The sequence below is a fragment of the Malania oleifera genome, chromosome 10 (assembly GCF_029873635.1).
Source record: "Malania oleifera isolate guangnan ecotype guangnan chromosome 10, ASM2987363v1, whole genome shotgun sequence".
Classification (NCBI taxonomy): domain Eukaryota; kingdom Viridiplantae; phylum Streptophyta; class Magnoliopsida; order Santalales; family Ximeniaceae; genus Malania; species Malania oleifera.
Genome location: NC_080426.1, coordinates 89055264 through 89073319, shown reverse-complemented (window position 1 = coordinate 89073319; position 18056 = coordinate 89055264). Strand labels below are relative to the sequence as shown.

At 37.7% G+C, this 18056-nt stretch overlaps 1 protein-coding gene across 2 annotated transcripts in view; it reads right to left on the bottom strand.

The window, feature by feature from the left end:
• LOC131166819 (zinc finger CCCH domain-containing protein 16) overlaps positions 1–18056 on the bottom strand; it is a 58931-nt gene that overhangs the window by 17389 nt on the left and 23486 nt on the right. For both annotated transcript variants that reach the window (XM_058125405.1, XM_058125406.1), the window contains exons 2-8: positions 16747–16954; positions 16429–16523; positions 16213–16308; positions 12673–12766; positions 12078–12301; positions 11812–11918; positions 11512–11728 (exon numbers count right to left, since the gene is read on the bottom strand). In XM_058125405.1, the coding sequence (XP_057981388.1) occupies positions 11512–11728; positions 11812–11918; positions 12078–12301; positions 12673–12766; positions 16213–16308; positions 16429–16523; positions 16747–16954 (1041 nt within the window). The remainder of the gene's footprint in view (positions 1–11511; positions 11729–11811; positions 11919–12077; positions 12302–12672; positions 12767–16212; positions 16309–16428; positions 16524–16746; positions 16955–18056) is intronic.

Sequence of the window (18056 nt, the reverse complement as noted above, 5' to 3'; positions counted from 1 at the left end):
TAGGATTTTGAAATTGTTTGAAGAGATCGAAAAGAAGAGAAGAGAGGAAGCACAATTCAGCTCCAAAAAGCCTATGGGCAGTACTAAGAAACTGGACACAGACAGGGAGCTGAATCACCTGGAATGTTCATTAAATTATGATAAATAGGGTGGATGCACAGATTGGGTGGAGACAAGCAGCAGTTGGGTTTGTACTACTAAATCATGTTAAAGAAACTCATTTTCTGAAATGTGAGGGGATTAAATGACAAAGATAAAAGGAGTCTAATCAAATCCTTTCTTAGAGAAAAGAGAGGTGACATCGTCTGCTTACCGAAAACTCACAGGCAAAATATGGATCAATTCTTAGTCGGAGATCTTTGGGGATGGGAGAATTGTGGTTGGATCTCCCATGGTGCTGTGGGCAATGCAGGAGGCATCCTCATTTTGTGGAATCATAATGTTGTGGAGGCATCCTAGACTTCACTGATGTGAATGCCCTCATTGGTGGTGCTTTCATTTGGTCCAACTCTAAAGATCCACCTTCCTTCTCAAGAATTGATAGATTCCTTATTTCAGTGAATTGGGATACACACTTGCCCAAAACCACTCAAGAGCTCCTTCCCAAGCCCACGTCAAATCACTTCTCTATCCTCATTGACAGGGGTGGAGTCAAATGGGGACCAACCCCATTCCATGTTGAAAAGATGTGGTTAAAGCACAATAGCTTCGGGGACTTCATGGTGGTCCATGCTTCATGCTAAGGGGAAAGCTAGCTTTGTGCTAGCTTCAAAACTAAAGGCATTGAAAGAGTAGCTCAAAGTGTGGAGTAAAAGCAAATTTGGGAATATACAAGTGAAGAAGACCAATATTCTTAATGGCATCAAGATCCTTAATGAGCAAGAGCTAAGACAAGGGCTTAGTACCCATGAAAGGGCTAAAAATTTTTTGTTGAAGAAGAAGCTAGTCGAGGCTATTAGCCTTGAAGAGATCTTCTAGAGGTAGAAATCTAGAGCCTTATGGCTCGAGGAGGGAGATCAGAACACCATATTTTTCCACCGAACTATGGATGCCCATCGCAGATTGAACACCATGGCCAGCATTGAAATTGGGGAAAACACCTTAATTGAGGAAGAAGAAATCAAAAGGGGAATCTACAACTTCTATAAAGCTCTTTACTCTTAATCCAAAACTTGAAGACCTGTAGTGGATGGCATCGACTTTAACTCTATCAGCCCCTCCACTGTAGAGTGGCTTGAGAGACCTTTTGAGGAAACAAAAATCCTTCATGCCACAAGAGAATGCAATGGAGACAAAGCACCAAGGCCAAATGGGTTCTCCTTGTCATTCTTCCGGTCAAATTAGGGCGAGCTCAAGCAGAACTTTATTAACACTTTTGAGGAATTCTTTAGATCGGGTAGATTTGTGAGCAGCATCAATGCCACTCTCCTTACCCTTATATCGAAGAAAACCGGGGCAACCAACAATAAGGACTTTCGTCCAATTAGCTTGGTGGGAAGTATTTATAAGATCCTAGCTAAGGTCCTTGCTACCAGGATCAAATCTGAAAGTCATTGGCCAACATCAACACACCTACATGGTGGGAAGACAAATCATGGATGCAGCCCTCATAGCTAACAAGGTGGTGGATACTTATCGAAGGGAAAAGAAAAACAAGGTGGTGTGCAAACTTGACATGGACAAAGCTTTCAATCATGTAAAATGGAACTTTCTTCTCTATAATCTTAGAAAAATGGGCTTTGGGAAGCGATGGTGTAGTGGGATCACTCAATGCATCAACACACCAAGTTTCTCAATGTTAATCAATGGGCACCCTACTGATTTCTTTCGCTCCTCAAGAGAAGTGAGATAAGGGGACCCTCTATCCCCCCTTTTGTTCATCTTCGTGATAAAGGTACAAAGCTTTATGTTGAAAAAAGCTACAGGAGAAGGGCTAATCATAAGCCTTAGAGTTGACAGGCACAAAAAGTCCACATGGAGGTCACGCATGTCCTATTCGCACATGACACTATCATTTTTTGTGAGGATAACCCTCTCCACCATTCTAAATCAGAGATGTATCTTGGCAAGGTTTGAGGCGGTTCCGGTTTTGAAAGTTAACCTTGGAAAAAGTGAAATCATTCCTATTGACGGGCCTCTCCTTGCTGACTTTTTGGGTTGCAAGATGGGAACTTTCCCTATTAGCTACCTTGGGCTACCTCTCGATGCCAAATTCAAATATAAAGGAGTGTGGAACCCCATCATTGAGAAATTTGAAAAAAAAAAAAAAAAAAGAAAGAGGTTTGGCTAGGCAGAAGAGGAACTTTTCATCAAAAAGTGGTGTCGACACGAATGACCCATTTTGGTCGCCAACATTTTGATGACCGTTAACAAATCAAACAAGTATAGATAACCAAACCGTTAGTTCCCTAACTTGCCTATTTATTTTAGAAAATGTAGTCGCCACTTTATTTTAATTTTAAAAAGGCAAAACAAAGCAAAACCTCTTTTGAAAAGAGATTAGGTTCGGGAGTACTTTTGCAAATAGGGAAAGTAATTCCCTAAATTCCTTTTTGTTCGAATTCAAAGAACTAGCACCCTATAGCACCTATTCTATGAATGGTTACCATACTTATCTTGTGTGTGTATCTCCCTTTTATGAAAGCAATTTTCTGAAAAAATGGTTAAAACTAAGAAAAAATAACTTGCAGGATCAGGTAGTCAATCGCCTGCAGAGGTCAGTCGACCATTCTCTACCATATTTCTTCTTTTGTGCTTGTTTTCTCAGAAATCTTCCAACCCTTGACTCCTTTTGAGAAAGGCTTTCATAGGGTCTATACAAAGGTTTCAACCCTATGAAAACCCGACTATTTAATGTCTCTTCAAAACGAACATACAATCATACAAACCCAAAAATAAAGAAGAAGAGAAAGAGAGAGAGACTTTGTTGGTTTTTGGTGGTATGGCTAGATCTACAAAGTGACGGCCTACATATCCTCAAAAAAGGAATCAAGCCATCTACAGTACCCAAAAAAAAAAATTTATGTACAATTTTAAAAATATTTTTTTGGGTTGTTTTATAAAAACTCTTGAATTTGAATGATTTGGTCTCTTTGGGAGGAAAACCATAAAACCCAACTTGAAAACTCTGACTTTACTTAAAAGAGGCTTTTTAATCTATCCAACAGCCACATCATGAATGGTTCATTAAAAAGTCAAATTTTCTAAAAGGATGCTTCAGTTTCTTTTGAAGGAAAACCATAGAACCGAACTTGAAAAGTGTGAAATTTTGGTGGGAGAACCACAAACTAGCCTTGAAATCTTGTTTTGAAAAGATTTGGAGAGCATCCAAAAGCCACATCATAGATGTATAACTCCAAGAATGAAAACTTCGCAAAAACCTGGAAGCTTTGTGAAAACTTCACATGAACTCATTTTTTCTTTTATGAGAATTTGCTTTTTTATGGAAAAACCATAAAAACCTCTAACAAAACAGCATTCAGACTCAACCAAATACACTCTAGTGAGTGTACAGACTCAAAAACACTTAAAATTTCAAAGAAAACTATGAAAAAATGTAAAAAAATATGCACTCTCGAGATTAGGTAGCCGACCACTTGCAGAGGACAGCCGACCACATGGTAGCCCAACAATTATTTTTTCGAATAAACCAGGGGGCGGTCAACCGCTTGCAAGCCAATTTTAAGAACACATGCTCTTTTTTTTTGTAGTTCTCAAACATGCTTTTTTCCATGAAATTAAACATCCTAACACCTCTAGCATGCAGTATTGACATGAGTTAATGGAGAAAACATGAACATTCAAAAAAGCAACTACATGCCTCAACATTCAAAAACTCATAAAACAAGTGGAAGTGAATAAAGTAGATAGTTAGACACTAACCTTATTGAAGAACAATCCTCTATAGATCAAATGGATGACATGTTCACTTCAATTCATTCCCCAAATGCCCACAAAAAAAAATGGATGAAAGATAAACTTTTTTCTTCCTTTCCTTCAACCAAATTCCCTATTTAACCCCACAAAAACACTTAAAATTCTCTTTTTGCCCCCACCTGGACATGCCCCCATCCCTCTCCCAAGAGATCCTTTTATAGAATATAGACCTCCAATGGAATGGCAGGAAAAGCCTCTTTGAATTTGAATTTTGAAAATTCAAATTCAAATTAAATAACTACCAACCACCAATTGTTGATGTCGTTGCTTGACATGTGCAATCTTAGAACACATAGCATGCCCAAATTCCCTAGCCAATCACAAGAGGACAATACAAAAATTCAAAATTTTTTGGAGGCAATCGACTGCCTTCTATTGGTGCCAAGCAAAAAGGAGGGAAAGAGACCAGTTGACCACCAAATGAAAAATTCATTCTCTCTTTATTTTTTCTCTAGATTTTGATATCTTTATTTAAATTAGGATTTGTTTGGTCAAAAAATAACTATTGATAGGTAGCAAACTCACTCTCATTAAAAACATCTTGACAAATCTCCCCGTTTACTTCATGTCTCTCATTTTCCTTCTAGCTTTAGTTGTCAAGAGACTTTAAGATAGGGGTGGCAAAATGGGTCAAAACCCAACGGGTGACCTATGGTCCACCCGTTTAAAACAGGTTCAGGTTGAGGTAAGCTTACCCATTTATAAATGGGTCAACCCAAACCCGACCCATTTGTTAAACGGGTTCAGGGATCGGGCCACCCATCGGGTGACCCGTTTAGCTTCATATATATATATATACTTAACATTTCATAATTTTGGTTTGTAGATTGTGGTTCACTGGAAGGGGGCTGAAACCCCTAACCTTAGCAGCAGTGCAGCACGCACGCCGCGCCGAAGGATTGAAGAAGATCTATAGTCTGTTGCAGCCTGCAGACCAGATCCAGAAGCCTCTCGGTGGCCGACTGCCGACTAGAGATGGCTGACTGCCGAGGAGTGGTTCTGGTTACCGGTTAGCGATTAGGCGGGGGCCGGATCCCCCTCACGAGTCATGCTCACAGCAGCGAGGGCTGAGAAGCCTCTCGCTCACTCCCTAATCTATCTCAATCTGGCCATCTCTGACTCCGGATCTCCCTCACGAGTCACGGCCTCACGCCCTCACAGAGGAGTCACAAGCTTCACTGCAGATAGCAGCAGCAAGCCTCTCCCTCAATCCCTCACTGGCTACAGCCTCTGAGCACTGTGAGCAGTGAGCAGCCACAGGCCACGGCCTCTCAGATTTGTGGTATTTTAAAATTTTAAAATTTTAAAAATTATGGTTTGGAAAAAACTGCAAATCTGCTTAGATTTTTGTTCAGATCTGCCTAGTAGTAATGTGTAGTCTGTGGAGCTGAACTGAAGGGAAGTAGGGAACCCAGATGGGAAGCATCATGACTGGGCTCATGCATATATTTTCATTATTTTGTTTATTTTACTATTTCCCCAAGTAACAATTATTCTCTGTTTTTGTTCAATTGTTCAATAATCTATAATTTGTATTGTTGTGTTTGGAATATATATTTGAAATAGTAAATTTAACTAGCTTGAATTTGAATAAAAAAAATTATGCGAATTTGTATTAAAAAAATTATTAATTAAAGAGACGTATTCCTTTTTACATTTTATGTTATTTTCATTTAGATATTAATAAATAAAAAGGAGTGCTTTTTTTTAATAAAAAAATGTCATCTTATTTGAAATGTTTTAAATTTTTTAAAATAAATAAATTATATTTTTTTTAAACAAGTGACTCGCTCATTAAACGGGCGGATTTGGATTTATATAGTAGTGCCCCGTTAATAAACGGGGTCAACTCGAACCCATTTAACCCCAACCCATTTACGACCCGCCCGAATCCGGCCCATCAAACCGTTTTGCCACCCCTACTTGAAGAAATTCAAAGGAGGTACGTGTGGCAAAACGGGCGGCAGGCCGAGTTCGGGTGGGTCGTCAACGGGCTGGATCATAAATGGGTTAATGTTAAATGGGTCACACACATGCCAACCCTAACCCGCCTGTTTAATAAATGGGCGGGTCACGGGTTAACCGTTTAACAAATATTTATATATTTTAATTTTTAAAATTTATTTTTTTAAAAAAATACTTGTTTTATTTATTGAATCTTAAAAAAAAAAAAAGGTGAAATGTGAAAAGAAAGATGCAGATCATCAAGGTCTGATTGTCTGAGAGAACCGAGAGACGGAGATTGACTGTTGACACCGTCACACCGAACTTAGAGTGAGAGGGAGAGTCGAGATCGTAAGCTCACTGAGCTGAGAGGGACTTAGGAACTAGGAAGACTAAAAGTGAGAGGGAGGGGGATGGGCCGGACAGGCAGACAGCGTGCGGCGTGGGCGACGGTGTGCGGCATAGGTGATGGCGACGTCGTGCGGCGTGGGCGACAACGTGCAGCTGGGCCGCTAGAACCGAGAGGACAGGACCAAGATGAGAGTCTGCGAGAGTGAGAGGCTAAGAGTCAAGAGGCTAAGAGCCAGAGAAGAGCAAAGCGCCGAAGGCCGAGAGGCTGAGAGCCAGAGGAGAGCGAAGCGCCGAAGGCCGAGAGGCTGAGAGCCAAAAGAGAGCGACGAGCGAAGCTCGAAGGCTCAAAGAGACTAGGGATTTTTGGTTAGGGTGGACAGAGTGAGTGACGACGGATGCATAAAATATAAAGGATCCAAATTAACACCTGCCTGAATCCGTATAAACGGGTCAACCCGTGACCCACCCAATTATTAAACGGGTCGACTTCTTTAAACCTGAACCCGTTCTAAACGGGCGGATCCAGGTGACCCGACGGGTCATGACCTGTTTTGCCAAGCCTAAAAGGAGGGTTCTTTGGAGGAGCTTTGAGGCGGAATTTAAATTTCACCTTATCAAATGGGGCATGGTGAAGCAACCCATTCATTTAGAAGGCTTTGGTTTAAGTCCCTCCACATTTTCAATAAAGCCCTTTTAGGGAAATGGTTGTGGAGATTCATGATTGAGAAATATCACCTTTGGCGGGGAATTATTGCTATGAAATATGGGCTTGAACATTATGATTGGATCTCCCAGGCTAGTAGAGGACCACATGGTGTAAGGATGTGGAATTTCATCAAGAAAGGCTGGAATGATTTCTCTTATTGTATTAGATTTCAGGTGAGGAATGGGGACAATATTTACTTTTGGCATGATGTGTGGTGCGATCAGAAAGCTCTCAATGTCTTATTTCCAGCCATTTACAACTTGGCCTATGATAAAGATGCTTGCCTCAGTCCGCACCTCCAAACCTCATATCAGGGGCTCTTTTGGAACACCCCCTTCCTTAGAAATGTAACTTAACCAGCTCACAGACTTCTAACCTTCCAATTTGGGCCTTAGATGAGAAGGGGCTCTTCACTGTTAGATCCTCTTACAGGAAGCTCTTTCCTTTGGAGTCAAACAACTTTAATCCCCTTGGACTCAAATTTGAAAGACAGCTGCCCCCACAAAAGTTGCCTTTCATGCCTAGAAGGCAACTCAAAGTACGATATTGACTTTGGATGATTTTTGAAGAAGGGGTCTGTTAGTCGCCAACAGATGTCCCCTTTGCATGGCTGATGCAAAGAATTAGTAAAGCACATCCTCCTTCATTGCACTTGGACCAGGAATCATTGGAATATGGTGTTGTCTTTGATTAGACAACTGTAGGTTATCACTAACTCTGTGGGAGGGGAACTTAGGCCTGGAAATGGATTCAGGAAACAAAAGAGAAGAAAAAGGCTATGATCCTTTTTGGCCTAACAAGGCTAAATCTAGTTTTGATGATAACAAATCAAGGGGACTTAACATGTTTGTTTAAGTATAGTTTCAAGGCTAAAAAGTATTCATGAGATCAAGTTCAAGTATTTGACGAGCTTAAATGAAGTTTGTACTTAAAGCCATGAGTAATGATGAAGTTAAAGCATATTGAAGAAATGGTTAAAGCTGGACATAGCATGGAAGCCAAAGCATGAAGACTTAGCTTAGATAATTTTATCTTAAAAGTCTCATGTAAGTACTTCACAAATTCAATACTGATGTTTGAAGCTCTTAGGAAATATCATTGACTTAGAGACCTGTTTTAAATCATGGAAAACATTTTCTCAAAGTCTCAAGTAAGTTTTTCCAAGTTACAAGTTAAGTTTCGAAACCAAATTTTGAAAAACAAAGAAGTGGCAAGCAGGACAGGCGACTGATGTGTTGCTGACTTTGTTAATAAACAATTAAACAGACATAAAAGGAGCAGGCGATTGACCTCTTAAAGTCCAGTCGACTGACTCAGCACTGACTTTCAAAACACACTAAATTTAAAAAGCTCAGGTGACTGACCCTCGGGCCTTAGTCTACTGAAGTCTGTGTTTTAATTTTTTAACAGCGCTTATAAAGTTTCCAAAATTGATTTTTTGGCTTCCAAACTTAGAGAAAACTTGGGGGAAACGGTAAGAAACTTTATTGCTCTGTATATACATGATATTTTCGCATATTATACAACATCAACCACATACGAATCATAATTTCAAAGTTATATTGCTGAAAGCATTCTAAAAACGCTGTTGTGCTGTTGCTGAATTTACTCACGCAATTCTGATATGTTCTACTGATTTTCTCAATTATAAATGAGAACCCTGGTGATATTAACCTGAGCTTCAACTTCTTTATTGTTTTTGATTGAAGTATAATGAATCTAACTTGTAAAAATCTTCTCTAACTGAGAGTACTTCTTTGTACGAACCAAGTTGTTCCTTGTTTCCTGTTTTTGTTTTTGTTTGACGGTTCACGATTATTGAATCGTTGCCTAACGAGAGGGTTGCTCTCGTTAGAGAGGGATCTCCACCTTGAACGGAGAGAGAATTGCTTTACTTGATAACAAAGTGGAAAGGAAATCCTCACAGCGTGTAGCTTGAGACAAGGACGTAGGCCGCTGGCTGAACCTCGTAAAAAATCAGGTGTTCAGCTCTTCTTCCCTTAAACTTTTTACATTCTTGCAAGATTATAAACTGTGTGTATGCTTACTTAATCGTTGAAAACTTGCTGGATATTGGGAATTTGTTGAATACTGATTTTAGTTGTATTTGAATCAAGGAATTAGATTGGTTGTGTGGATTGGATTGAATATTCAGACAAGCTTTGAATACTGAAATTTTGAATATACAGCTGAGGTAAAACTTGTGTGATTGATTATCCTATTGGGGTAAAAATTGCAAGATACTTAAGATTAACTTATTTAAATTGTATCTTGGATTATCATTGATCATTGCTGAAAAACTGATTCTGAATTTTAATTGAAGTCTTGAAATTTGGATTTGAATTGTAATCTCATATTTACATTCATATATATATATACAGCTGAGGTAAAACTTGTGTGATTGATTATCCTATTGGGGCAAAAATTGCAAGATACTTAAGATTGACTTATTTAAATTGTATCTTGGATTATCATTGATCATTGCTGAAAAACTGATTCTGAATTTTAATTGAAGTCTTGAAATTTGGATTTGAATTGTAATCTCATATTTACATATATATATATGTCTAGGATTCTCAATTGGTATAGTATGGTCGCTGATTAGAATTTTTGTGTGCGAGTGATTGTAGCAATTTAATTTGAAAAGGGTAATACTTAACTAAAGTTTTTGTAAAGAAAATTTTAAAAACCCAATTCACCCCCCTTCTTGGGAGTACACCTTTAATCTCATCCCTCATTCCCCTTGCAATTTTCAGGTGCGTTTGGAAAGAGAGGAATAGGAGAGTGTTAAAAATTCAAACTCAGCACTCCAGATCAGCAAAGAGACTGGTTTACTGCAGTCCATAGCTGGCATTGTGGGACTTGTTAATGACTATGATGTAACCTTTGATTTTTGTGACACCCTTCAGGGTGCTTGACTTGCTGTACCACAGGCTGGCATTCCCTTGATGCCTTTTCAATAAATTTTCCTTTACAAAAAAAAAATAATATAACTAGAGGACTGGTTGATACCTAAATAATTTTTCATTGAAATATGGACAGTCATATTTAATGATTGAAGCCTGAATAAAATAGTGTCATGCAAATCCAAGAAACCAAACCAAATGACTTGGTTTAAAAAACACAGAAGGAATAACTGGAATGGGAGATGTGAAGAAAACAAGAAGTGTAATAATTCCAATATGAAATAACAAATGGCGAACAACAGAAACAAGCCCCAGGGAGGAATTGCTCTGATACCAATTTGATGCAGCATGCATGGAGGAAAGACTGTAGGATCCATCATATTAGAAATCTGACAGAGTAGGGTTAATTGCATGGATATTTAGTGGCAAATAGAGTTTCTCGGGCATGGAAATGCAGCTGTGGAGGCTATGAAAGATGCCAGGTGAACCTCAACCCACTCTCCCAGATCTCATGAAAATTTTGAGCAGATCAGAATTGATAAGAAAAAAATGAGACGAGAGAACTTTGATTGTTTCTTCATTATCTGGGTTAATATGTACAGGATAGCTTTGGGATCAAACGTGCCTAGGATAATGACTATTACAGAGTAGTTTGACTTCTCTAGACTCAAAAAGCCTCATAAATATACTTCATAACCAGACTCATAAATGAACTTTGTAATTAAAAACCTGGACTTGGGAAATGACACACAACAAGACCATAAAAATGACACTTAGATTACAATGTTTCATAAATATTATTGCAGCTAACAAGACAAAAAAGTGGATGACAACTACTAGAGAATATTAGCTTATGTTTCATTGGTTCAGCCCTGCATCAAGTCAAACAGCTCCACCTTTTAACTTGCAACATTTATTTTCTTCCTCTCTTAAATTAGACCTCTTTAATCAACAAATAAAGAACAACAAAAGAACACAAAGTTGCAAAACAAACTATTAACTACCTGACTTTTAAAAAAAAAAAAAGCTCCAATATTAAAGCAATAATAAATTGATTATTTGAACAAACAACAATACAACAATTCATGAAGCTACATTCAACCAATGAAGTACTTTTTTTTTAAAAAAGTATGTGCAGACGCAAGTTTATATTTATACATTGTAAACATTCACAGATACAAATCAAGAGACCTCATTTAGGCAAGTTAGTTCCAAAGGAATAAGAGTTGCTCTACAAAGCAGTACCTCCAAAACTGTCGAAAAAAGGTAGTTTAAAATAGAGACAAATAAAAGTAGAACATAATTTTCTGAGCTAAATTAAAATTAAGCAGTTCACTTTGTTTTTCTATTTTTACCAATCCAAGAACAAAATTTGGAGCAGGCTAAGGGCTGGCTGGCCTCAAGAAATTATCAACTTCAAATTTTAATTCCTTCCCAACATTAAATATGTCTTCCCCCATTATTATTATTTTTTTTCACCCATTGAGAATTTTTTTTTTTTTTTAAGTAAAATCAACTGTCAAGGAAGACATGAAACATGTACATCACATGCACACCAGTGTGTATGCAGGCACGCCCACAATTTCCATTTCTTATTGGCATGCTTTGGATCAAACTTCTTCTACTCTAAAGGCTTACATATAAATAATAATATACCCGCAAACTTACAGCAAATGGACGCTTGAAGCAGCTTGCCCAACATCATGTGCGGGCTTAGGCTCACTGGAAAGCATTGATGAGGGGCTGCTTGCAGGAGTCTGTTGTGACGCTACTGGCAGGGGAAATGCATTACTTCCAGCAGCCAGAAAGCTATTGCTAAAGCTTGCTGGCTTGGTGGCAAAAGAATTGCCAGGTGTCTGGGCAGAAAGTTGGCCACCAAATGAACCTAAAAATGGCTAAAACTTAGGGGCAATGCAAAAACATATGCTAACACAAGCAATCTAACATACCAAATCCATAAAACCACACCTGCACCTCCAGATGGCAAGTTTTGTATCCCAAATACACCTGACATCTGACCAGAATTTTGGAGGGAATTAGACTGCCCAAAAGAATTATTTGGTGGAGCAGAGGCACTGCCAAATAATTTTCCCAACACATTATTAAAGGCCAAAGGCCAAGTTTAGATATAAGTAACAAAATTTATTTTTAAAGAACAAAATCAGCTGTATCAGTGTCAATAATCTTCAATGCAATAAACAAAATAGAATTCATTTTCTAGGAGTGGATCTTGCCTCATCATTCCAGACACCATGTTAAGTGATGCACCCAGTTGACTAAAACTAGAAACTGAAGGAGGACAACTGTTCTTAGCAATCAGTACAGATGTACTAACACTGGCCCCAGGATCAGGGTCTTGCTTGACAAGAGTCGAATTTGATCGAGCTGCATGTGGATTCTGAAGTAAGCTCTCAAATTCAATTAACTTGGAATTGAGTAAACTCCTCTCTCTGTCAACCTGCAATGTCATTCACTAATGGTTCAAGAAGCAACATTTCCATTGACTAATTATCCAAATGAACAACAATATCAACATCGCTGATATTCTAATGAAGAACAATCAGAAACAGGAGCAGCAGATCCTATAATTAATAAATGATATAAACACATTTAATGTTTGACAGTTTGATTATACTAAATTAAATTTCTGAAAACAGTTCCTATGCATAGCATGGGATTCAGATACTGTCAATCAAAAAAAAAGTAAAAATATTTAATGAAACAACACTCAGCTTGCACAAGGTCCTTTTTGAAAACTGCACATAATCATTTTAAAATGATAGTGATATCATTATAAAGAGGCAGCTACCAAGAGTTCCAAATTCATACAATTGACTGCAAGCTCAATCCAGACACAGCATCGTTATACGCAGCCGCCCGCAATTCTTCATAACTAATATCGCCAACAATGTCACAAGGAGAACTGCAACCACAGGAACCCGTCAATTTGGCAACTAATATAATATCCCAAACCACTCATGAAGAAAATAAAGTAGAATATTTTAAACCTCAATATGGAATGTGGCATATAGTAATTATGATTAAGCATGAAGAGTCATCATCACTCTTTAACAAATCTTGACAAATTATCTTTCTTTTTCTTTTCAATGGGGAGAAAGCCTAAACATACCGAAATTACTTTGGGGGCATTTGTAACTAGATTTTTCCACTAAAATACAAGTATTGTGTATGATTCTAGGATTATTAGGAACAATCTGTAAAATTTTGGATATTCCAACTCCAAGTTAACAACATGTGCTTACTCCTACCGTCACACCCCTCCGGGGGGTGCACCCAAAAAAATTACACAAATTTTTTTTATCTTTCTATAAGTTTACTAATTATGTAACTAACCAACAACTGGAGCTTAGTTGTTTCATCTACAAGAAAAGAATCCCTAAGCAACAGGAAAAATTATAAAAAAATAAAAAATAAAAACAACTCCCTTTAAACAATTTTTAAAAAGTATAGCCAATCAATAAACTTTACAAACACCTTCAAGCAAGCTACCAAAAAAAATTGAACAATCAAAAAAATCATTATTTTCACTCTTAAGCCTGTCGCCTTTTAACCCAAACAATTATCCATCCATATAATTTTTAAGAGCTATGGCACACCCCCACCCCCCCCCCCCCTACTCCCTCTATTTCCTTTGCAAATGGATCCAAATTTATAGGTCATGCCTTTTTTAGGGGGTCCATTGGAGGCTCACTAAGCCAGGGCTATAGAGCAGGAGGTAGCCCATCTCCCGCCCCATCCCCCTTTCCAGGGTCCACCTCTCCCAAGGTTCAAACCCAAGACCACCAACATGGAAATCCCAAGCTCTAACAACTGGGTGTCCCCTAGGGGATATATTAAGCTATCAGATTTAAAAAGGGGGTGGGGAGCAAGACTTTTGAGTTGAGATTTAAGGAGGTCATGGTTGGGAGAGTTGTCAATGCATTGGAGAGAGGTAGGGTTTGGAAGTGGATTAGGATTTCAACGTCAGTGTTCATTGCATTGGAGAAATTCAGCTGCAGTAAATTTTCTCATATTAGGGGAAGAATTGAAGTAAAGCATGAGATAGCTTCTTAGATGTGGGGCTGAGTTTCCATACACATTCCGCATGGCATTAGAACAATTCATTCCATGTATTTACAGGGATCAGTGACAAAGTTTTGTCAATGCACTAAGGTATGATATTGGTTCTCATCAATAAAAGTATGTAGAAGTGCGCACTTGAAACAGATCACTGGCTTCATTCTTCTTGTCAGCCATCAGGGAATCTTGTCCTCCGTGAATCAGCAGCAAAAGGTTGAATGTCATAGGGAACTCAGGATGTTTCAATGTCTATGGATAAACAACAATTTTTTTGTTTTGAAGTTGAGAAGCAATTTTAGGTTTTCTAAAGATCTGCAGAAAGCACAAGATATTTCAAAGTCTTCTCTGATTCATTATGATGGTTGTTGGAAGCAGAATGATTCAGTTGGTGGTGTTCGTAATGTGAAACAGGGTAGTTCCAAGAGTGAGTTGGGTGAAGCTCAAAGAGACCAGAATTATGATCATAGAGCTCATGAGATCCTCCAAAGAGGTTATGCATTAGATGATTACTTTTAATGAATATCTTCTTACACTAAACTTATTTCCAGACATATCCTTTTGCATGCTTCTAAGGCCCAAACTCATCACTAAGTATGAGACTTTTCTTTTCTTTCCTCTTTTTATCCTTGGATTGCTGTTGCTATCGGTTGCATAAAAGAATATTGTATAGATAAGTTTGTGAAATAATCTGTGCAGAAAACCCAAAGCGATAGCAGTTTTTATTTAGCAGGTGGCAAGTCCAGGCACAAATAGTAACAAGCCTGGAAAGGGAGTTCAAGACAAGAATTGGAACAGAAGGCAAAAGGGGAGAATTGAATTTGATTTGACTTTGGAACGGGAAGGATCAATATGGGTATGATCCACTTTTAAACAAGGTTTCTCTCACACAGAAAATCCGACAGCTGATTTGAAAGGGATCAATATTTTTTTTGACAACGGAGCAGGTAAGGAAAAAGGCCAAAGGAATAATCTGGGAATGAATTATGAACAAAATGTGAGGAACAGAAAAATTTCTTGCCTGGACGATGGTATTTATTAAACCCCATCCCACCAGAGAACCACTCTGGTTTTGCTAATGGTCAGATAGATTATTAAAAAGTTTTATGACAAGGACAGTGAAGCTGAAGATTTCCAGGATAAGATGACATTGAGGTTGACTGCTCCTAGAGCTCAGGAAATCAACTTGGATTGTGGAAAGATTTCTGGGGGAAAAAAAAAACAAACGAACAAAAAAAAAACAGAGAGAAAATTTTAAGGGTTCTCAAAATGAGTTTTGAACAAGTTGTCCTAGTTTCTTCATTACTTGTTTCTATTCTATTTTAATCTTCTCCAACTTGAGGAACAGAAGAATTTCTTGCCAGGACGATGGTATTTTATTATCCCCATCCCACCAGAGAACCACTCTGGTTTTGCTAATGGTCATATAGATTATTAAAAAGTTTTATGACAAGGACAGTAAAGCTGAAGATTTCCAGGATAAGATGACATTGAGGTTGACTGTTCCTAGAGCTCAGGAAATCAACTTGGATTGTGGAAAGATTTCAGGGGGGAAAAAAAAAAAACAAGGAGAAAATTTTAAGTGATCCATTAATTACAACAGGAAAGGGTTTTCAAAATGAATTTTGAACAAGTTGTCCTAGTTTCTTCATTACTTCTTTCTTTTCTATTTTAATCTTCTCCAGCTTGTCCTCCTTTGGTTCATTACCAATCTTTCTTTCAATAATATTCCATTTGTTATGTAAAAAAATTAAAATTGAACCTCCAGAACAAGGTTAGGGAGCTTGTCTGCCACTTGATTTAAGCCCATTAATAATTGCCCCCCTTTGTAGCATGGATACCTCTACAAAAGATCTATACTCATTTCAAGCACAATAATTTCCTGGACACATCAAATACTCTGTAAAGAATAAACATAAACCATTATTTTATTTTATTTTTAAAAAAATATTAATTCCAAACACTACCCTAACACTCAATCAACGTCCATCAGACATTGCAAGCCTCAAAATATCCAGTGTCTAAGGCTGTGCAGCATAGGACATGTATCATTTCTTTGCCTCCAGCATCTGAAGTTTTTACTATTTCGCTTATTTCATGAATCTGAATAAATAAATAAATAAACTACAAAACTTAGCAGCATAAAATTAGTTCAAGTTACAGACATAAAATTTAAAATGAACTAATCAATAACATCTTTCATACGTTAGATTTTATTAGTATGTTTATCTGTTGTTGTATATACACCACATCCAACTCATGCTTGACATAGACATGATTAGTAAAATATACCTTTTACAGTGACCATAGCACGTAAGCTTCCAAAGTGGTCTCTCATGCTCAAAATCTTGGACAATTTCCCGCTTACATGAATCAAGATCTGTGCACCTTCACACGCAACAAACTCAAATTAGATAAAATAAATTATAAAAAAGACAGAACAAGAACAGGGGTAAAGCCGTACAACCAGAGACAGCGACTAGCATAACCCATCAACCAAGCACTTACTTATGGCTAGCTGCCTGAGGCTGATTATCAGGTTGCCATGATGAAGGGGAGTTAGCAGTTGCAGCAGAGGAGCGGGTCCACTTATTTTCAAAAGGCTGATCCACAATTAAATTATTTCAATCAATGAGTAGGAAACTATGATATTCATTTATGCATAATGGTGGACAGCTAAAACCAAGCAGACTTCATTTAATAAAGAAAGTCCAAAGAAAATATGTCATTATGCAAAGGCATTCTCAAAATTAACACAATATGACTAAGAGGACAATCATTATCCAGCTAACAGGCAGCAGCAACAATATTGGGAGGGGTAAGAACCTTGAATTGCCTCGGTTTGGATCCAAAATCTGAGACCCCTTTTGGCTGTGTGCTGTTTTGAACACTGAACCCAAAAGGGTTCAGCTTTTGCTGTTGTGAATTTGAGCTATTAAAGTGTGAAGCCGTTTGCGCACCAAATCCAAGGACACCACGTTTTGGCTGTTGCTGAGTAACATGAAGGAACTTACACCGTTCACCATAATGACAGCTGGAATGTACAAAGCATATTTCAACAGATACAAACCGAAAACTAAGAACTAATGGGAGCACATAATCTCATAACCAAGCATACAAACAAATCGACTAAAACATCATAAGCACATACAAGATGATACGAGGATTAGGCAGCAAGACAAAGCAAAAAAAAGGAAAATTGAAACATAAACTATGGCTGGCAGAAAGATAGAATATATTAATTGAATCACAATGCACAAAATTTACTTCTCTAAACAATTAAAGAAACTAATTAATGTAATACAATAATGTTAAAAGCTATAATGGAAATAATATCTCCTAATAAAAAACAAGCAATGAAATCTCCTGCTAAAAACTATGAAGAGATTGTCCAAAATACTTTGTGGAAACAGGGACCATGATTATGCTGCAAACCCACTTATTTTTCAGCTTTACCAAGGCAAAAAGGGCAAAATTTCCAGCCCAAAATTGTTAAGTGGGAAAACAACTCTCGTGTTAGGGCAGCCAGCATGACAATAAAATCCCATGCATCAGCACCAATGTTTTAAAATGCAGAATGGTGCTGGACTCGGATAGAGATTTGCATGGTCAAACCAGTTAATCAATGCCTTTTTATATCAATATTTAAAAATATATTATTGGATTACAGTATTTTATTAATTTCTGTATATACATACATACATATATATATATATATATATATATATATATATATATATATAAATGCTACGCTAACACCTCACTGTGACACATTATCATGTGGGGCCTATTTGGCAGTTCAAAACACATTTCAGCCACTGGATTGAAAATTTATCTCATTCCTAACTTGCCACTCAAATTTAGGTTTCATCCAGTAAAAAGTGGATCCCTATCAGTGAATTTGGGTTTCATCCAATAACGAGTGGATCCCAATCATTGCAGTCAAAATTTCGCTTCTACATTGAGATTTTTTAAATACTTTTAAAATACTCATAAGTTTGACCACATTGATCAAGGACAATCCGATGTTGTATAGGACCCAAATTCAAATGGTAAGCTAGGCATAAGAGGAATTTTCAATCCAACAGTTGAGATCATTATTGTGGCCTCATCTGGGCCATACATAAAAGAGTCAC